At 40.8% G+C, this 21,444-nt stretch overlaps 2 protein-coding genes across 3 annotated transcripts; one reads left to right on the forward strand and one right to left on the reverse strand.

Annotated features, from left to right (window-relative positions):
- Positions 1-2,425: 2,425 nt before the first annotated feature.
- DTX3L (deltex E3 ubiquitin ligase 3L) lies at positions 2,426-8,309 on the reverse strand. Its single transcript, XM_067299337.1, has 5 exons — positions 8,127-8,309; positions 7,798-8,012; positions 5,030-6,571; positions 4,088-4,305; positions 2,426-2,628 (listed from the first exon to the last, which is right to left on the reverse strand). Exons 1-5 carry the CDS (start codon positions 8,305-8,307, stop codon positions 2,559-2,561), a joined length of 2,226 nt encoding a protein of 741 aa, XP_067155438.1. The 5' UTR covers positions 8,308-8,309; the 3' UTR covers positions 2,426-2,558.
- Positions 8,310-8,397: 88 nt separating this feature from the next.
- Positions 8,398-20,946, forward strand: PARP9 (poly(ADP-ribose) polymerase family member 9). Of its 2 annotated transcripts, none has more exons than XM_067299339.1 (10): positions 8,398-8,441; positions 8,963-8,996; positions 9,875-10,707; positions 12,020-12,250; positions 12,333-12,551; positions 13,702-13,777; positions 15,354-15,728; positions 16,887-17,032; positions 18,648-18,822; positions 20,041-20,946. In XM_067299339.1, the coding sequence occupies exons 3-10, from the start codon at positions 9,883-9,885 to the stop codon at positions 20,391-20,393; spliced, it is 2,400 nt and encodes a 799-aa protein (XP_067155440.1). In that variant the 5' UTR covers positions 8,398-8,441; positions 8,963-8,996; positions 9,875-9,882; the 3' UTR covers positions 20,394-20,946. The 2 variants fall into 2 exon arrangements, with proteins under 2 accessions (XP_067155440.1, XP_067155439.1); XM_067299338.1 differs by having other exon boundaries at positions 8,401-8,459.
- The last annotated feature ends 498 nt before the right edge of the window (positions 20,947-21,444 follow it).

The following is a 21,444-nucleotide window of genomic DNA, read 5'->3' on the forward strand; positions in this document are numbered from 1 at the left end:
ACGGGAGGCCGGTTACCGCAGAGCCCGCCGCACTGAAGCGCTCGCAGCCGCGGCGCCGGGCTCTCCCCGAGCCACGCAGAGCTGGTTTGAAACCCAGCGTTTTCAATGCCTGGGTTTGTAACAGGGGTTTGGGTAATAGCGAGATTTTGGTCTTTCTGCACTGCATTTTCAAATCATGCTGCAAAATACAATTGTTTTTCATAATTTTGTGTAAGAAATACTACTAAAAATAGGCAAGCCGGCAAGGGAAGAGTATTTTCCTCCTGACCAATATTTAAGCTAGCTGAGAAACTTCCTACTGAAAGTTCTGAACTTCCTGTAAAAGAAACTGTTATGGTGGTTGTATTACTATGATTTTGGTTTCTACCTGGCTATTTTTGCTGCACATTTTATTACTATGCCTTCATATGAGAAACTTGACACTTAGATAAGAAATGAAAATATTTTCCCCTAATCTTCACTGCAAGTTCATTCAGGAAACATTGGTTAATAACCAGATGTCATTAAGTAAAAAGAATGCGGGTGGATTTGCTGTGTTGTCACACACACAGCTGAGTGGATCCACGGGAATTCCTTTGTTTCTTGGTGTGCGATAAATCTGTTTCCTAACGCACTGTTCTCTCAGCGGTTAGTCTGGGTACATGCTCTCTTCCTTCACTGTCCCCAGGCAAAATAACTGATTGTGAGTGCAAAACAGATTTATTCCTGAACTGTGCAGCTACGATTAGAAGATAAAGGTCTGTGCAGCTATGGTTATAGAATAAAGGTTTGGGAACTTGAAGTGACAGCAGTTAGGACTCTATCACTCCTACATTGGCTCTCAGCCTATAAAACCTTACCTCAGATAAAAGCAAAGCAGGTGAATTTTCAGTCAGAGGTATGATGAGGGTTAACTGGCTGGTTGGGATGGAAAGTGAAAAGACAGACTCAAAGAAGAAGTTGGGGAGAACTTAAGCTTCACAGCTGGCTTCAGTATGCAGAAACAACTCAGTAAGCATGGGCACTTAGAAACAACTGGTGTATTTGTATCTTACTGCACAGAAAATGGAAGAAACTTGAAATAATGTGAAAATGTAAAACTAAGTAAAACAAAATCACAGAGAGAAAGTCACCCCAATTCAAATGGAAACCTAAGAGTACCCACTACAAAGAAATCTGAAAGTCAAGATGGTGGAGTAGTGCTGACGGTTAACAATGTGGGAATTTTAGAGTCTTTGTGTCCAAATCACTTTGGAGAGGTGGCTTGGAAGCTCTTAAAAATAATAATAAACTCTATCTAAAACAGGAGGAATTTTAAGGAACTTATGAAGAAGAATGTAACTAAGCAGATGATATTTTTACCCTTGTTCAATAGCCTATGAAAATTTTGTAGCTTGCTAGCAATTATCACCTGCATTAAGTCAAAGCTACTCATTTTACAACATCACAATCATAAGGAGCATAGAGTAGCAGCAAAGTATCTTTATTATAAAATTTAAACAATATTCTGAAAACAATCGGAAATATATAGTGTTGTTGCATGCGAACTGACTCAAAAGCTATATTTAAGCTTAAATATAATGAAAGGTTCAGAACCAGGGCCTCATTATCAGAGCTGGTCATAAGCACTGATGCTTTCCATTTGCTCCAATGAAGCTTTGAGCATTCAGCATTTCTGCAGAGTTGAAAATCCAGCAGCAGCATCTACATACCCTATCAGACAACATTATCCATGCTAATCGCACGTTTAAAACCCAAACTGCTAATGGCATTTTCTCCCTGAGAAGGGAAAGAAGCAAAAGTTCTTAGCATTATACTACTGATACTATACCAGTTACAGAAACATCTTCCAGCAGATGGTTATATTATCCTATCCCTGATGACAGCTGTAAAAGCGTTTGATTAAAGAAAAGCCAGTAACAGATAGTGAACCTCAGATTCACTGGTAAAATGAGAAAAAGATAGAGTTTGATATTTGATTTTATGTCAACCAGAAATATTTAACTTGATAGGTAATTACCTAATTAATTTCAGATTAAGCAAGTTAAACCTCTTTCCTAAAAAACTGGGTAATTTTTAAGTGACAATTACAATTGAGTATTCTATTCTAGAAATGTTTTGCCCCTTCTGAAGCATTTTAGCTAGAAAAAGATGAAGCATGTCTTAAAGTTTTCCAAATAACATCTTCTGCATTTGCAGCCAAGGTTTTTGCTGAATTCAACCCATATTTGTAAAGTTTCAATTTCCATAAATTCTATCAATTAGTAAATGAATGCTGATACATGATCAATCATGAAATAACACAAGAACATCAACAAATACTGATGCTGCACTCAGAAGACTCAAATTCTCTAAGTTACTCATATAAGAAAGCATGAGTCAAGTAAGTAAAAGGCTTGTAAAAAGGACATACATTTTGCAATCAAAACAGATTTCTTTTCTTTAGCTGACTGTGAAATACAAATATGTATGGCAGTTTTACAAAGGAAGTATGGCAGCTGAACTTCCTTCTTAATCCTTAAATAGTAGATTTAACTGCTATATGTTCAGTTATTACACTTGAAGGCAGATAGTATTCTTTATTCAATTCCTCTTGCTTTCAGTTCTGAACGAACCCGCTGCAGATAATCAGGATCAGGGTAACCAAAACTAGGAGAAAAAGAAAATAATTATTTGGGCTACTTCTGCAATGAAGTACTTGACAGTTCTACAAAACCTTCTCATACAAATCCCTTAGAACACTTTCAAGTTTTACGTGCTTACTGCTTACTCTACAGAGAGGACAGACCCTATTTCACAGGTGATAAAAGAGGTACGGAAAGGGTAAAGCTAAAAATTTACAACAAACAGCTGCTGAATTTGGGTGTCCAAACTGACACTAAGAATCTGATTTTCAGACCTTCCCACTGTCTCACCTGAAAACAGTACGACACTAGGGTAATGTAGCTTTCTAAAAATCAGACTGGAAATGCCTCCAGGTGAGGTGACTGAGTGCCTTGAGGGGTGACAGAAGACTAAACACATCCTTGTTTCAGCTGTCCAGACTGGCTCTGCGATGCAGGTATCGAGTGCTAAATGTAATACCGCCTTTGCCCTACCTACCACCACCTGCACTGGTGGTGCTAAACCTGCGTGCTCTCACCAGAAACATCTGGGTGAGTGGGGGATCCACCACGCCACAGCCATGCAAAGGGAGCGAAGGTGGATCAAATCTGGATTCACAGAGCATTCCACAGTCACTTTGCTAGTGACAAACCTGGGCAGATACTTTAGACTTGCTAGTGACTTGCACTGCTATTCAAAATCTGACAGCTGACGTTAGAGAATACTGGACTGAACTAATCGCTTAGCATAACTTGCTTAGCATTAGTAGCTAAATTTGCTGAAGCCTTAGGCCACAAGCTGTGGACTTTCACCTAGATATGTTAAACTTTTACCTGGCTAAGTAAAAGAAGGCCCGAAAGCCAGTTCAAGAGATAAGGGGGAGGGAGGGGGACTGTAGAGAGAAATAAGCAGTTTAGCATTAATGAGCACCAGCAGGGAGATGGACTTTAACCTAGAACACAGAAGGAAGAAAAAAAGGAACCACAAGACTGATTCCGGAGGACAAGATAAGGAAGTAGAAGAGCCAGACAACTATGTAAGAAAGAAGTAACCACAAAGACTGGTTCTGAGGGACAAGATAAGGGAGTGAAAGAGCCATCGACACCTATGCAGAAGTGCAATAAGAAGAAAAGAACACACCTGGAAATTACGGAAAGGACCAACCGGGAGCTGGAAGACCCCGAACACTAATATTAATGATTGGTTCAGAACTATGGGTTGGATACTAGACTGGAAGGGTATAATTACCTAGGGATTTGTTCAAACAGAGTCCCTCTTCGGAGGCACCCAGCTCGAGCTGTAATTACCGCATGTGTGTCATTAGATTTTATTTTGCTCCGATCTGACTTCGAACTTCTGCCTCAGCGGGAACCTAGGGTCAGACCCTGTTATGGTAGCCAACGAGCCTAATTTTCCATAGCACTGAAATGTGGAAAATACTCGGGGTAGCCATCCCACCACATCTGAAAAGTAGTAAAGTTACTTAAAGAAAAAAACTACTTACCTTGTAGGTCCTCCATCCATTTGTGTTTTATGGTGAATATCATTCCATGTGATAACACCCTGTGCACCAGTAGTACGTGACTGCCCCACTGTGAAAATCAATTTTTGGTCAAAGGCTCTTCTAAGGAGCTGCAGAATTTCTTGTCCTTCCTTATTGTCAGGTAAATATGCTTTTCGAGAGGTTCCATGATAAAATTTCCCTGGGTTTGGATGGTTGCTCTGTTTTGTAGAAAAAGAAGGCAAAAAGGCATTGTGTATCAGGAATTCTTCAAAAGTGTGAAAATCACACATCCCAGCTTTCACAGTGTTTTTTATCTCTGTGTTCATTCCATTCAGAATGACACAGCATGATTGATTTTGAGTTTTTTTCTCATTATAGCATTTCTTTCACGTATGTTTCGTTCACATTTTCTTGTCATCATGCATCCATTGTTACTTCTAAATACGTCTTTTTTTCTTCTTTGCTCTCTCAAAAGCATTTCACGCTACTCCTGACTTTTTCATTCACTACATTTTCAGGCCTAGTTGTAACTCCAAACACGTAAGTTGATCTCTTACCTGAAATGCTCACAAATCAGCCTGATACTCATTTTTGTCAACTGTTGTCAGTAGCTAAGAGAATGCCTCAAAGAAGCTTTGTTATTACTTAGAATGATATCACATACACAAAATTCTGTAATTTCAGTTCAGTTATTCTCAATATAAAAATTAAAGACAGGTAGCTCAGTCCTGATGAATATAAAATGGAGGGCTGCCATTTGACTACCTACAGTATTATCTAATCCAGCCCAAAATTACTAGATTAAATGCTTGCAGAGTTGTACAGAACAAAGAAATTTCTCTCCAGCGCATACATGAAAATGATGGAAAATACTGAACTTTACATTCAATATTGGTTTTGTTAGGGGAAAAATATATTTTATGCATCTTTAAATATACTTACAGTTTGAATACCACTGTACATAACATATGTAATCTCAATAGTGTTACATCTGGGATAACCAGGGAGCTCTGTCAAAATCGTTCTAACTGACATTGTTCCGTCCGGTTGATCTCCTTGCACGAGTCCATAGCAGGTATTACAAATGGGACAGGCTCTCTTGTAAGACATTGCCTGTTGAATGCAACTTTTGCAAAATGCATGTTTGCACTTTGTCAGTACTTCTTTATTTTTAAAGCTATCCATGCAAATAGGACACACATCTTTTTCCTGTTCTTCATCCTCTGTCTTTGGCTTGGCCTGTTGTTTGGAAGAAAAATTATTCTTTTGCCTACTGCTGTATTTCATCTCAGACACACTTGAAGCTTCTTGATGGCTGAGATCAGAAGCCAGTGCTGTTCTGTTTTTAGCTTGCGCAAAGTCTTCAGTGTCAAGAAGGCTCATAATGTGCTTTTCAGCAGCATGAAGATGGTTTGGTAAACCACTTAAAACAAATTTGTCTCCCTTCTTCTTAAGTTTTATATGCAGATTTTCCAATTGTTTTCCATCAAGAAGCATATTTAATCTTTTTTTATGATCTTCTGAGAGCTTCCAGCTGATGACTTTTTCTCTCAGCATTGCAGAGGCATTCTGAAATGCATTGATGAAACTTTCAGTAGCGTGGGAAGACATATCAAAAATTTTGAATCTAGGCCTAAATATGATGACCATCTTCTGGCCATGTGAACTGTCTTTCTTTTCCACCACAGTATCAAAATTTTGTTTAATGTCTTCAATTTCTTTACTTAATATTGCTTCCAACAGTTTAAACTCAGAAGCATCAACTTCAATTCCATTTCTATATTTGTAAAGTTCAGACGATATATTCATATTCTTTTCAGCTTGGCTGTTCCCACTTTCCTCCACTAGAAATTTTTTGGCAGCCAAAATCTCATTTTTCGGACCACGGAGTAGCAATTGGTTCCCCTCCTGTTTGGCAAGAAGATTACTGAACAGAGCATTTAATTTCATTATTGTCTCATTTAACTGGTTACTGTTTGTTAAGGGAATTTTTTCCTGTTCCAGATTTCCTACACTTTTCTGAAAAGTCCTGATAAAAAGCTCTTTAGCTGCCTGTATTGATGTGGGGCTTGTATCAGAAATTAAGCTTACTGATGTGTTTCCACTGTCACCATCTTTACTTTTTATACTCACTCCAAGACGTTCACACAGCTCTTTAATTTGTTCTTTGCAGGCATGACAGAAGTATTCATAGAGAGCTGATGGAACCTGAAGCATTTCTTCAGTATTCAGACCATTCTCACCTCCCACTTCACTCTTACTTTCAGAATGTGAAAAATCATGGCATTGGTCATTGCCTGCAATGAGATCCTTAAAGTAGTGGTACACTTTTTCAATGTCTGTATAGTCTCCTGTCAGTGTCTCAGAACCATCAATACCAGGATTTCTTTCTCTTCTTAAATTTGGACATATCATGGTAATGTTCTCCCTTTGCTGTTCAGTGAACATACTGGTATTCAAAGTTGCAGATACTGTAAGAAAAATCTGAACAGAAAACAAGATATCAAAATGTGTTTTTTTTCTAAAGCTCTCAGCCTGCTTCTGTATTTGAGTAAGAAAAAATTCTATACTTCTCAGTAGGACCAGACTTTGTGTTGATATGATGGAAACATTCACATGCAGTGTTATTTTATGTATACAGATATTACACATATGTAAATAAACTAATCTGCTTCTAAGTTAGCAGTAGGACTGAAATTTGTTAATGTTAACCACGTTGCAATGTTAACCATTGCATGAACACAGAATAAGGAGGTTTGCTATTTAGTTCAAGATACAACATTTTTAAGAGCGCATATATTACATTGTCCTTTACTTATATTGGACTTTCTAGTTATCTCTACTATCTTCCTTACAAAAACTTCCCCAAACTCATGCTTCAGCAACTCAGGCAGCAGGATTAAGGCAGAAAACTGGATTCTGAAAAATATTAACAAACATGATCACACCTCTACTTTGCATGGAGAGAAGGACAGGGAGAGTGCAGCATAGTGTACAGATGTCAAGTAACAACCGTGCTAGTACATGCCATATCTTAAAAGCAACATCTGTGCTGCTACGTAAAACAGAGCTAACCCTCTGGCCCTGACACCGGTGCCTTGGTCGAGCCGCATCCACATGGGGCGGCCTGGCTCGCCCCGCCGATGCTAACGCTCAGCTGAGCTTTCCTGCACGACGGCTACCACAAAGCGCCTGAAACAGTCTGTTGCGCTACAGCCCAGCAGAGCGGTTTCTTGTAGCGCGCAGCGGAGGACGTACTGAAGGCCGAGCCGAGGGCGCTGCGGCTGGCTGAGAGGACGGAGGCCGCCCGAGAGTACGCAACCTGCTGGAATACTAGTAGAGGTCTGCGTCGTGTGAAAGGGGCCAAGCCTCACACGGCCCCTCGGGAGCAGGTCTGGGTGCCCACGAGCACCGCAAGCCGCCGGGGCACCGTCCTGGAGAGCGGCAGCCGGCGCGCGCCAGCCCCGCGGGAGAGCGCGCTGCCCGCTAAGCGGCACGGACGTTCCGCGCCCCAGCGCCCCGTCTTGCTGCCCGCCCCGTCTTACCGGCCACGATAACGTCGCCGCCATTTGCTTGGCGGGAACTACGGGAGCGCGATAGAAAGCGGCGCTGTCTGCCCTCTCCCCAAAAGGCTCACGGAGACGCCCCAGCCGCAAGGAGGGCGGGCGGGGCGGGCGGGCCGCAGCTTGTCGCCGCTCCTGCAGACCTACCTTTCTGGTGACGGCGTCAGCCGCGCTGCCCGCGTAGCCTTCGGCCGCCTGCTGCTCCCCGGGCCTCGGCGGCGGCGGCGAGAAGCGGGGCGCGGCGGCGGGCGCTGCGCGCTGCCTGTGGCTGCGCTCCCCTTCCTCCGCCTCGAGGATCACCTTCAGGCTCGTGCCGCCCACTTCCAAGACGTGCTCCCCGCGGGCCTGCACGCTCCTCCTGTCTGCAGCCGCGCGGGGCCGGACGGATCGACAAAGCCACGTGAAAACCGTGCGGCCGCGGCGGCCGTTTCGCGCCCCTCGCCGCGCCGCCCGCGCCCGCCCGCCCCGCGCCCTACCTTGCTCCTGCTTGAACTGCACGCGGTAGGTGCCGGGCTCGGGGCCCGCCCGCACCTCGCACTCGCCTCCCCCCGACCGCCTCCCCGACTGGAAGTAGCTCTCCAGCTTGAGGCGCAGCTTGTCGCTGGCGTCGGGGCCGGGAGCGGGGCTGAGCCGCACCAGCAGCGGCGCCGCCGCCATGATGCCGGACGCGGAGTTTCGCTTTCGTTTCCCGATCGGCGGCGCGGAGCCGCCGCTCCCCGCCCCGGCCCCGGCCCCGGCCCCGGCCTCGGTCCCCGCCCTGCCGCTGCGGGGTGCCGCCGGCGCCGCCGCAGGTAATGGGGATCTTCCAGGTCAGCAGCGGGGCCGGGAGCGGGGGAGGGAGGGAGGGAGGCCGCGGCCGTTGGGGGCAGCGGGCCGCAGGCTGGGACCTCGCGGCCGGCTGGGCCGAGCTTCGCCTCCGGGCACCTGCAGCGCGGGGGCCGCGGGCCTCCCGCGGGGCAGAGGCGCCTTTACGAGCCGTTTCCCCCCGCCGGGGCCCGGGGCGTCGCGGCCTGAGCGCCGTGCGCAGCCCCCTCCTATGCGGCGCGCAGGGGAAGGGCCGGGGGCGGCTGGGCCCGGCTTTTAGGCGCTGCCCTCGGGAGGAGGCGGGATTGCCCCGCTTCGCACCGGGTCCGCGGGGCCGCGCACAGGCGGGCGACGCTTCTGCTCGTTCGTCTCTGAGTAGCATTTTGAGTATTAGGAAATATCACGCAGTCGTTTGCATAGATGGTGCTGCCCGTCCTGCTTACAACAGAATTGTTGCTGCTGCGCTTTGAGCAATAACATGTATTTTCTCTTTCCTGTTTTACGATAGAGTTCAGAGATCCCAGAAGGAGAGAGCAGTTCAGGTAAGCCCCTTCCTGTAGCCATCTAGCAATCAGAAGTGTGTTCCTTTATTTAAGCTGAAAATTCATTGCAGCTACAACCAGCAAACTAGAAAACGCGGATATGGGAGATACACATTTGGAGTTACTTTTGGCTGAGTTGGACCAGGTTAGGGATCAACATTATGATTCATTACTTTAACAAGATTGCTTGCATCTCGCTTTTAAAAGGAGGGCTCAGAAGCGTTTTGATGAATCACAGTGCGTATACTATGAAAGTGGTCTTTCACCTTAGCCTCTTTTTACAAGTCGGTGGCATACCTCAGATGAAAAGTTTGATAGACTCATACAAATTGATTTCCACTAATTAACATGGTAATTACTGTATATAGTTCTGTTCAAATCCATTGACAAAGGACAGCTGACTGTTGCTCAGAACGCAGACTGGCTAAGCTGACGGAGCCCAGCTGAGCTTTCCGTTCTCCCAAAGCTCATGTTGAAGTGATTCACAGAGGGGTTGGAATGAAAAAGGAGGAGGTCTGGAGGAAGGGTGGGGTAATAGGAGCCACTAGATGGGGAAGCTGATTCGGACAGAATAAGGAACAAGAATTCCTCTAGGAAAGTAAGGGAGTTGGCACCCAACTGAAACAAGCATAGACGTATTAGTGTGATCCCCCCCCAAAGCAAAGTCCTCACAATCTATGTATTTTCAATCTTGAGGCCTTGATTTCTTTGCTTTATTTTTGCTTTCTAAGCCTCTGAAAAAGACAGAAGATCAGCCAAAAAATGCTAGAAAGTAATGACAGTAAGAAAAAATTGAGAGCTCTAAAAAACACTTCTATATTAAAAAATGTATTGACAGTGGTTTCTTGGATTTCATTTTATATTATTTTATATCCTAGGGTCAAGCATGGTAATGGATGAGGAAAGCTTGATGGTCCCTATCAATAAAGATGCTTATGAAGCTCTTAAGAAAAGACAGTCCTGTCTAAATAATCTTGTTTACAAGAAGTTTGCTTGTACGCTGGCCTTCAAAAGTAGAAAATGCCCTGTTGAAGTCTATAGGAAAAAACTAAAGCATGGGATTCACGTATCTGTTTGCAAAGATGATCTCACAATGCATGAGGCCGATGCTTTGGTGAATGCAGCTAATGAACGTCTAGATCATGCAGGAGGTCTTGCTTTAGCCCTTTTGAACGCTGGAGGGACAGAAATAAAAGAACAAAGCAATCTTCATATTCAGAAATACGGAAGTCTCACAGCTGGCCAAATAGCTGTGACAGGTGGAGGAAAGCTTCCTTGTAAGAAAATTATCCATGCAGTTGGTCCAATATGGTCCTCCTACGAAAAAGAAAGATGTTGTAACCTACTTGAGGAAGCCATTGTGAATGTTCTCAAGTACGTTAATACTCCAGAAAATAATATAAAGTCTGTGGCTATCCCAGCAGTGAGTTCAGGTATTTTTGGCTTCCCACTCAGTTTGTGTGCTCAAGTGATTATAATGGCTATAAGTAAATTTGTTGAGGTGAACCCACCAAGCTGTCTCAGGGAGATCCGTCTGGTGAACATTTGTGAGCCCACAGTTGCAGAAATGAAAAAAGCTTGTGAAAAGTTGCTAGGTGATACCAGTTCGTGTCAGGAAAATCTACCAGGTCTGCAAAGCCAGCCTCAACATTTCATCAAAGTTGGAGCTACTCGTTTGCGTATCATAAGAGGACTTATTGAAGAGCAGACGGTAAGTCTGTCCTGTAGTTTGTTGAACATAGAGTTGCCCCAGGTCTCTATATGATTGGAGCCCAGGGGTTCAGTACATGTGTTGTATCGGTCCACTGAATAGTTATCTTTTCATCTTGACAAGATTAAAACAAATAGTCAATAAATTGTATTTGCATGGGTTAGTTTTTAGAAAGGTTATTGAATGTTAGAAAGTTTTTATTTCTTTTTTGATATACACACTACTATGGGAGAATGGGAAGCAGCTAAAGGTTGGATGATTAATTATAATATATTCCTATGCTAATGTTTATCTTTGTTATCAACATTACAGAAGTCTATATTTTATTATGTATTCCCTTAAAATCTACTTTTATTTTTTGCCAAGCCTTTTTTCTTACAATTTGAGAAATGTTCTCAGAGGTGTCACTACTGAAGTTATTTGCCAAACACTGAAACAGCTGAAAATATCTTACACAAACAATGCACATTTTATCTTTAAACAGTGCATCATTTGAATTGAACTATTTAACTTTTTTAGCTAGAAAATGTGATGCAAAATATGTGGGCTTAGTCATGAGTAATCCAACGGAGTTGTTAAACTGGAAGCTAAATCACAGGAATGGCACTTGCTTTTAACAAATAAAAAATTTCAGACTCATACAGCGCTGAAAGATACCATATGCCTTCAAGGCTCTCAGGAGAATATGCACCAGTGTTGTATCTTTAGGCACTCTTGAACAGTTAAAGTTAGAATAATTACTGCTATCAACATTCTGTAAACAAGTTTTTTTGCATTTTATATATTTGATTTAAAATATACGAGGCCTAGTGAGTGCACTAAGGGAATCTACTGTCTCCACTGGGCAGCGGAAGCAACCATAGCTTTGCAGCTCCCCTGTGCGCACCAACCTCTCAGTTTTGGATACCGGTGCGTACTACCCTAATGCTGGGAGCCTCTGTGTGGGATGGGATAACAGATGCAGCCCTACCTGCTGATAACTGGCTGCAGCATTGCATTTGATGAGGTGCGTATGGGTCACATCTGTCTCTGCGATAATAATTCTGCTGAATATGTTCTGATGACTTGAACAGATCTCGTGCGTGTTACTAGCTTCTGGAAAAGCACGTGAATTTGCTGCCACTAGAAGGCGTATCTCTGCTGTATTCCAGCACTGTCCTTAGTAGTGGTGAGAGAGCCTTTCAAAGAATTCATCTGCTGCAATCAGGATTTTTCAGAAGGAGCTGTTCCTAGAGGGAATGCTCTTTGTAGTAGCAAAGCTTGCAAATACTAAATTTGGAATGTACTGAAACTTTGTCTTCTTTTCTTCCAGACTACAGCTATTGTTAATTCTGTGTTCACGGATGGTACTTTTTACCCTGAGGTTTCATATGGAATACTGCAAAAAGGAGGTTCAGCTCTTTATGAAGAATTTACGTCTCATTTTTTTGAACGTTCTTCATCTTATAAGGAGCTCATAAAAACGCAGGGGTATTATCTGCCCTGCAAGTTAGTACTGCATGTTATATGGCCACCATACCACCACATGGCATTACTATGCGAGGTGATGATCAGTTAGATTGGATTTTACTTGGTGATTTTCATGTTGAGTGATGTGAGAACTAAAACACTTGTTTTTCCTGCAGGAACTAAAAGCTGCAGTGATAAGATGCTTGGGTTACATTTGGAAACAGGAGTCTCCTTCAATTTCTTTCCCAGCAAAGGGGATTTGGTCGTATATTCTGCCTATGGATATAGTGGCGGAGGTCATGATTGAAGAGGTTCTTAATTTTGCCAGGGAACACCCTGAGAAGAAGATAGATGTACAGTTTGTGCTCCACCCAGATGACTATAGTACCTATCAGGTAACATATTTGGTGTTAACCACCAATAAAGAGAACCCAAAATAACTGTGAAAAAAAAAAAATTCCCATATATGACAGCAAGTTAAAATAATCTGAATTCCATACTATTTATAACATATTTGTGAGTGGCAGGTCCCTTATGTAACTATTTGTCTGTCGCAGATATTACTTACCTTTACAAACCTCTCTTGTCTCTTCACTAATCCAAAAGTCTTCAGACTAGTCTGATAGCAGGGCTATTGATTAGAAAAAGCTCTGAAATTCTCAGGACTGTCAGGGATCTTGTAACAAAGACTCTATCTATTCTTAGTTTATTAGGGAATGAGCTTATTCTTCATTAGGAAATTTCTTTAGCCAATTTCTTCATATGAAGTATCCCAGGACAAAACACTGTCAACACAGTATATGACCCAACATGAGAGAAGGGCTGCAACTTGCAAACAAGCAGTAGTTTCTGTGGCTAATTTCAGCTGCCATTTCCACATTTGGAGTATTTGGCCTAGGTGATTAATATGCAACTACCTTAGATCACCATCTATTACAAAAATACAGTTTGCTCTTGTTCCTATTTAAGTGCAACCATGCATTCTTTCAACAGGTGCCACATACTGAAACAGTCCCATAAATGCTAAAGGAAGCTGTGTGATCATCAGGGCAGAGCAGAAACCCTTTCTGCTGCATAGGAAAGGCAAGAAGAATTTTGCCAGAAGCCAAATCCAGAGCCTAGTGTAGTAGTGCTCAGGCTTTTAACGTAAGATTATGAAGAGGCAGTTTGGGGTAAAGATAGGGGGATAGTCAGGGGTTTGGATCTGAGTAAAGATTAATGAGCATTCAACCACAAGTAGCGGGCACCTTCATCTGCTGTAGTTCCATGGGTTCCTCATATGCCACAGCCAAAGAGAGTTGGTAAAGTTGCCGTTCAGTATGTAACGTGTTTTGCCTTAGAAGAATTAGAAGAACAGGTAGGCATTTGATCTTGTCAGGAATAATATTTTGGGAAAAGCTGACTGAATGTGAGCTGTTAACATCATTTCAGAATTTGTTGTATGTAATTACAACTGTAAACTGCTTATCTAATAGAATTTTGATGAGACAAATTGCATATTTGATAACAGAGGTTGCAAACTCTCCTAAACTCTTCTCTTTCAAGATTTTCCAGAGCAAATTTTTTTCAGCAGCAAGCAAACTGGAAAAAAAGCAACATTACAATGGAAGTGATCATTTGAGTAAGTAACGAACAGAAGGGGCATTTTAACTACATCAGCTTTCCAGATTTGAGAATCTAAAATCACATTTCTTTAAAAAGTACCTAATACCTGCATATGTGTTGTGGGGAAAGGAGAAGGCAAAAACATATGAGAGCTTTGCATTTTGATAGTTTTAGTGTTTGATAGACTGGTTGCTAAGAGATGAAATGGTCAAGAGGAGTTCTGATGCAGCTGGGAAAAGGTGTTACATTTCCTCTGAAATTATATTTTGTAAAAGTTATTTTAAAAGTTACTAGCTCTAATAATAATGCTTAGCTTCCTTTTACTATTATCAGGTTACTATATAAATGAACTGAAAGTGCTGAATTAACTCCAGAAACTGTTGTATTTTGTCTTTGGAAGTTAGATCAAAAATGGGAGGTGAATAAGTTCAAAATGATATTTTCTTAAAACTGAATACATGTTTGAGGAATCTAGTTGTCAGTTATGCATTTGCTTCTAATTAGTCATGTTTCAATCGGTTTCCATCATGTCAGGAATCAATACGTATCAATAAAATTGGGCCAAAGGTTGTTTCAAACCCAAGTTAGATAAAAATGTAGACAGCTACTATCAACATGAAATTGCATTTTTAAGTAAATGACTTCTATTCCTTCCACATATTCCTGCTCTGACAGAGTCTTTCAGTTATATATGGGCAAGGTTATGTCAGCTTCTCCTCTCCTTCCACCTCTGCAAAGATTTACCTCAGAGGACATGAAAGTATTTGGCCTGGGTACGATAAAACTGGTATCACTGAGAAGCAAGGCCTTTGCCACATCACTTCTAGTTTTCTGTTACAGTTTTGTTCAGCTTTTGGTTAGGACCTTGCTGGCAGGCACCAGAGTTGAAAAGAACACATGACTAAGGCCGTGAGCAAATTTTCCGTTCAGGGAAGTGAAGACATTGTTCTAAGATCACGTTCCCTTAGACCTTTCACAGAAACCAGAGATATTTACATATAGTTTCCTGGGTACAAGTCAATAATATGCCAGGTCTCTGCAAGGAACTTGGGAATCATAGTTGAAGATACCTATCTGAGGAAAAGTTTGAACAGAGAAAAGGTGTTGTTGCTTGAAACACAGTAGTGCAGGGTGAGCATGAATGAAATATTTATTTGCACTGATATGTTTCCTGCTTAGGAAAAGTTCACAAATCTGAAATACACCAGTTAATTTTTCCCAAGCAAAATTTCAAAAGGGTATACTGTTTTTATTAATTTTGTCGTTACCTCTCAGTCTCATGAGACTTGTCACTGACATTAACAGGAATGGGATTGGGCTCTCCCTTAGAAGATTTTCAAAAGTAACAATGACGGTCTGTGCCTAATTGTTGTCAGAAGTCATTTAGAGGACGGCAAATAAATTCTGCATGTTTGGGGTGTTTTTTTTCTTAGAAATTTTACCTCCTGCTGTCTAATCTCTGCTTTGAGCATGCCAGAAGACTAGAATGCTTCTTACACTGCACAGTCTTGTATTACATATAGAAATTTGTGACAGCACTTGAAAGCTTTTTACTCTTCCATCGGCCTTATATAAAACAATCTTTCTTCCAGGTAAAGAGTCAGGCAGACAAAGCAAAAGAGAAAATACAAACAATAAAACAGCTATTGAACTTAAGGGGAACACCCTCGCAGCATTGGAAGCAGCAAAACTGTGGATCCAAAACATGCTACAAACTCAGGAAAATCACTGTGCTACTATTGAAAGCAACTACATTTTTAACCTTGGTAAAAAAGAGTTTGCAGAACTAGCTCGAGAGCAGCATTCTAGTGTACGTATATCAGAAGAAGTGAGAGACGGCAAAGCAAGACTAGAATTTCAAGGCCCCTCTGCTGCTGTCATTGATGCAGTGCTTGCAACTGAAAAATTACTCCTTCGTATGCAAGAGAAGACTACAGCCAAACAGGAGGAACTGCTGCACTTTTGGGGTGTGTGAAGTAAATAAGAGACATAAGTTGGCATAAATAAGAGCAAGTATGAAGCAACATAGCTCTGTGTATTGCCAATAGTGGACAGACATGTACAACAGTTCACACATACAATATATTACTATAATTACTGAGGTCATTGTATTGTGTGAGCCCCTGAAAGACCATTTGTCATCTTACTGACTTCAGCTACTCACTGGGCAATATTCCCAGAGGGTCACAGTTTATACTGGGGCTGGCTGTCATCGTACATCCAGCTCTAATCCTGGTTTCATCCAGAACAGGTTAACTTTAAAGTCTGAATACAGGACGCTTAGGAAACTTGCACTTAATTAACTCATACCTTTGCTGAGCTCTTTTGTTAGCTACCAGCTGTAGCTCTGTTGGAGAACCCAGCAGTGGCCTTGTTCTGCAGGGTCTTTGACTTTCATTGATAGCTGACAGAATTAGAATTACAAAAAAGAAAAAATTATTGAGCAATCCATTTTTCCTAGTGTAGGTATAGTCATTTAAGAGAGATTCCACTGTATAAAAGGTAGGCAGTGGAGAGATGTAATGGAGATGACAAATTGCTTTTCTTTTATTCCCTTCTTCTCTGGTTCCTTTACTAAATGTACAGAAATAACATTATGAGCAAAGTTCTCAGCAAACTGAATTGGTTTAAGTATTCCTACATCTGGGCAGGCTTTTTTTTTTTCCTGGCTAATAGCAAAAGGAATGGGAAGAATCTTTTTTTAAATGGAACTTTTTGCCCCATTAACTTCAGCAAACTCTGGATAAGGCCCAAAGCATTCTTGATAAATGTTAATGTTTCTATTTCTGTTAAAATTAATAATAATAATAATAATAAAACCCCACACAACACTTTAGTGACTTACAGGAGGCATATAGCTCTTAGAACAAACAAAAGAAAACCCAAATAGATACCAAGTCCTCTCAATATTAGCCTTTTGCATCACTGTGCTCTTAAAAAGTCCCTGTGATAGATAAGTGTTGAGCTAGATGATGACCTGAAATTTTTGGTCTTAGCCTTGGGAAAGTATTTAATATTCTTTTTTCTTAACTAAGCTACCAAAATAAAGTATTGGATCCCTTCTCCTTGCCTTTATTCCAGGTATTATTATAATAAAAAATGTTTATTCCCTTATTTGTATTCAGGCCAACTGGAAGCAGATCAGCTTTCAGGACACCTTGACAGAGCAAAGAGTACTAAACGCTTCCAGATTTCATTGGTGGAATCACACCGTCAGGAGTTTAAGGACAAACAAAAACAGCTTGAAAAAGCTGGGCTTCTTGTTCTCAAGGTAAAGAGGGTATTCATGGCAAAATTAAATCTCAGATGATAAAATACATTTGAACTAACAATGCTTAACATGCTTAAACTCAGATGAACTATTTCAGTATATTGCTTTTAAAGATTAAGATCAAATCAGTCTAAGCCTTAAAACAGATCCAATAAAAAGACTTAGTATTTTACACATATAGCAAATAATTACTGAAAAAGTATGGTTAAATTCTTATAATTTTTTTAATGTACTATATTTTTTGTCTTTTATTTCATGCCTCAAACGTTCCTTTAAAGGACTCTAAAAAAAAATATGAAATTCAGATATTAAAATGAGTAGTGTATTCTAGGACACTTTAATGTGGCACCTCTTTTCTTCTGAGCTTGACACCAAAAACTAGCGACTGAATTTGTCAGAGTTGTAATATGATTAGTAGCAAGTTGAAGTTGAGCGCTTCTTTGGAAATCGCTGCTTTACTGTCTGGGAGGAACTTGAGTTTTTGCCGCACAGCAAAATACCAGAGTCTCTAAAACAGGGATTTGTGTGTCTAATAATAATAGCAGGTAACTGGAAACCAGACTGCCATGTCCCTGTTAAGCTGCTGCATGACCTCAGCCACTTATGTTAAGGCCTCTTTTTATTGACAGTTTAAAGAGACTTGGCCATTTCACTTAGAGGCAAAGAAGACAGAAAGGGTATACAAACGATGTACAGATGGACACTGCTATGTACCCTTTCATATGAAAAAAATCAATATTTCAATTAAAATATTAGCAAATATGAACCAGATGAAAGGAACTGATTAAGTAACGTATTTTTGATCTGTAGAACTAATGAATTTAATGTAGAACTAATGAATCTCAACCCAAAAGCTACACCAAAATTTAAAACAGTAGTGCACTGAAACCAGTTATAGCACAGTTAAATGACTTTTAACGGAGCAGAAGTTTGATCATGCTTTTGCACTTCCTAGTTTTTAGCTGAGTGGTCAGGAAGAGTCTGGCATAAGCAGGCTATTACAGAAGAGGCCTTGCAGGCCCCTGGTATTGACTACTGCCACAGGCCTGCGGCTGGCCCACTGGTCAGGTCTGGTGTGCCAATGAGATCTACAGGGGCCGAACTTCCCCAAAAGTCCCTCTGGCGTTACTCACACCGCATGCAACTGCCTGTGAGGCAAAAGCTAACCTAAAGGCTCTCTCATCTGTAGACCTTTTTCACATGAGAGCCCAATTTACATCAGCTCTAAAGCTGTGATCAGTGAGAGCTGAGGTTCTCCATGTCTTACAGGACACTTGCAGTTCTTTGCAAGGTTAAGCTGTGAGGACTGACACAGCTTATTCTCATTTATGGTTGACACCTAACCTGTTCAGCACAGCTCAACTACTGAAAACTCAGTACAGCAAGATACATTCTCAGTGATTTCAATAAGAAGCATGGGATAGTGGCATGGTTCTCTTCCTCCTGAGCAGCTACACACTTCAGCTGCATTGACTGCATAGCTGATTGATAAGGTCTATCAATTAAGTCAAGGGTTGTTAGTTTGAAGAATATAGCCTGACCAAGGGCATTCATGCATTTTACTGACAGTGGTCTCTTGCTGTTTGCTTACATTACACTGCTATTTATGTTACAGATAGAAAAAATACATAATCCTCTTTTATCTGCTGCATTCCAACAAATGAAAAAAAGAACAGAAGAAAAACGCGCTACCTCCAAAATAAGCCACAAATTATACCAGCGTGTTCCTGCTCAGTTCTGTGGCTTGGTATGCCAAACTGGATTTCACAGAATGTACTCACCACCACCAGGTAGTTACTTGCTTTTGTATCTTTAATCAAGATGAACAGTGACCTAAATGCAGAAGTTGGATTAAAGTCAGGAAAAATGACATTCCTACACAAGAACTGGTTCTTAGCAGTATTTAGAGTCATATGAGCTTAATCTTTTTCTGTAGTAAGATTTTACTATTTTCCTTCCTAATACTGTAAAGTCAAGTAAGACTCTGGGAAGACAAGCCTTGGTTCTAGTCTAGCCTAGCCACTGTTGACAGAATTGTTAATATACATGTAATGCCATCTCTGAGCCTTTATTTTGTTGCATTACTCTTTAAACAAGAAGCCCTTATTTACTTGTTGAAAACATGCATTTAGCAGCTTAATCCTTTAAAACCTTTACAAAGGAATCACAGAATAATAGAGGCTGGAAGGCACCTCTGAAGGTCATCTAGTCCAACCCTCTGCTCAAAACAACTACAATCAGATAAAGTAAATAATTTGAATAAGCAGAGTGCCACTCAGACAAAGTAGAGTACATTTAGGAGGAAAGTAAATAAAAACACTCAAATAGAAAGCTTCTTGTTACTGTTTTTACAAAATATTGTAGATAGTGTTCAAGAAGTTTTCACAGCTGGAAAGAATAAGCATTCACCTCCTTATACTGCAACTGATGAAATGCAGTAGTATGTGAGGCTTTTTTGCTAGTCAAATGTGGAATTAGGATTTCAGGCAATAAACTTCTCAGAAAGCAGATTTGCTTATATGACACACTTTTACAACAATACACAGGATGACTGTCTAGTGTTGTTTCTTTGCAGTTTTTCCACACAATACTGTAATAGCTTTTTTATGCAATACTCTGCATATAAATCCCATGCTTTTTTTTTTTTCCTCCCTGTAGCTTACATTAAAACCTTACCTTCTTTGGTGCTTATCAGAGTGCCTAGCTCATGGTGACAGATGACAGTATCACTGGAGTAACAGTTAAATCAGAATAGCTATCAGCTGTCACTGCTCATGACTTCAAAGGGAGTTCAATACTAGTACTGGAGAAAAGAATATATATGGACACTTGCATTTTAACAATGTAAAGCTTCAGCAGACACTTAATGCAAACTTATTTCCAAGAGGGTAGAACACACTGAACAGTAACCTACTGAATTCAGTAAATACTGGATCAAGCAGCAAGCCTTTAGTACCCACAATTCTAAAAGAACATTCTTAAAGACAGTTTTTTTTTTCTTTTTTCAGAACAAAAATATGGAGCTGGCATCTACTTTAAGAGGAACCCCAAAAGCCTAATCGAGGGTAAAGAGAAATGGGAAACAGACTCTATAATGTGTGTGTTTGAGGCTGAAGTATTAACAGGCTTATACACTAGAGGTAAACAGTCTTATATTATGCCACCAGTAGTGGAGGGAGATGCCACTGAAGTATATGACAGTTTAGTAGATGATGTAAGCAGTCCTGACATCTTTGTCATTTTCAACAGTATTCAGGCCCTTCCACAATATTTGTTGACTTGTTCCCAGACTCACGTGGGAAGGTCTGCGCCCTCTGAGGCAACCAGCAGCGCACTGAATAATAACTATTCACAACTATAGCTATGTGCAGAGCACCTCAAAACAGTCTAGTACTTGGATTCTAAGAGGATGCTCTCAAAATAACATGCTTTAATCAAAGTGCCTTATGACAACTGTGAAACATCCAAGAATAACTGTCCATTGATACCTTAAGGAGTTTAAACTATGTTGTGATGCTTTCCATTTCTATTCATTGATGATTTTGTTTTAACATTTATATGGTCATTTAGTTTGTCTTAAAAGTATTCTTCACGTGTGACTATACACTTGATGTTTGCATAAACTGTCATTCATTTATTACGCTTTCTTAATCTGAGACAATGCATACATTAATGAAACAAAAGAAATCTAGGTTGTGCCTTTGATTCTTAAATTTTGTTTTGACTTAAGTAAGTGAACATGTCATGTGAATACTGTTTTCCACCTAGGGATGTGCTACTAAATTCACACGGTTATGATAAATGAAGCAATACTTGATGATTTCTAACAGTTGTTGCTGTTACAATTTTTATTAGTTACAAGTGATTCCAAGTATTGTAGATACATGTATTCAAAATAAAAAAGTATGACAATATCAGTCAATCTGTTATTTCTCCCTGTAACATTAAGAATGTAACTTGGACTGTATTCAAGCCTCAGACTTTTCAGTAATGTTCAATCTGTTTGAAAGGCTACAAAAACATAGAGAAGCAGTTCAAGCTGCAGCTTGAACCTGCTCTTCTATTGGTGAAAGCAGAATACTTGATTTCAGAGATTCTAAAGACAACTTTGTAGCTGGATGCCCTCATGCTACTTCTCTAGTAACCTGCAGACATGCAATAGAAAAGGGTAAGAACTATTACACTGATTTAGATTTAAACAGGGGTTCAAAGCAGCTCTCGGGTACTTTCAAGATTATCTATAGTAAGCCCTGAAACTTTCTGTGTCTGTCTTTAGCAGGGCTTAAGACAAACACCATTGCCCAAAACTAAAAGCTACCTCCAAGTTTATCCAGTCTGAAGCATTTAAGAACACCAGATATAGCCAACAACTAAATTCCTCAACAGCTTAGAATAACACTGTAGATACAGAA

This window comes from Apteryx mantelli, chromosome 6, assembly GCF_036417845.1.
Source record: "Apteryx mantelli isolate bAptMan1 chromosome 6, bAptMan1.hap1, whole genome shotgun sequence".
NCBI lineage: Eukaryota > Metazoa > Chordata > Aves > Apterygiformes > Apterygidae > Apteryx > Apteryx mantelli.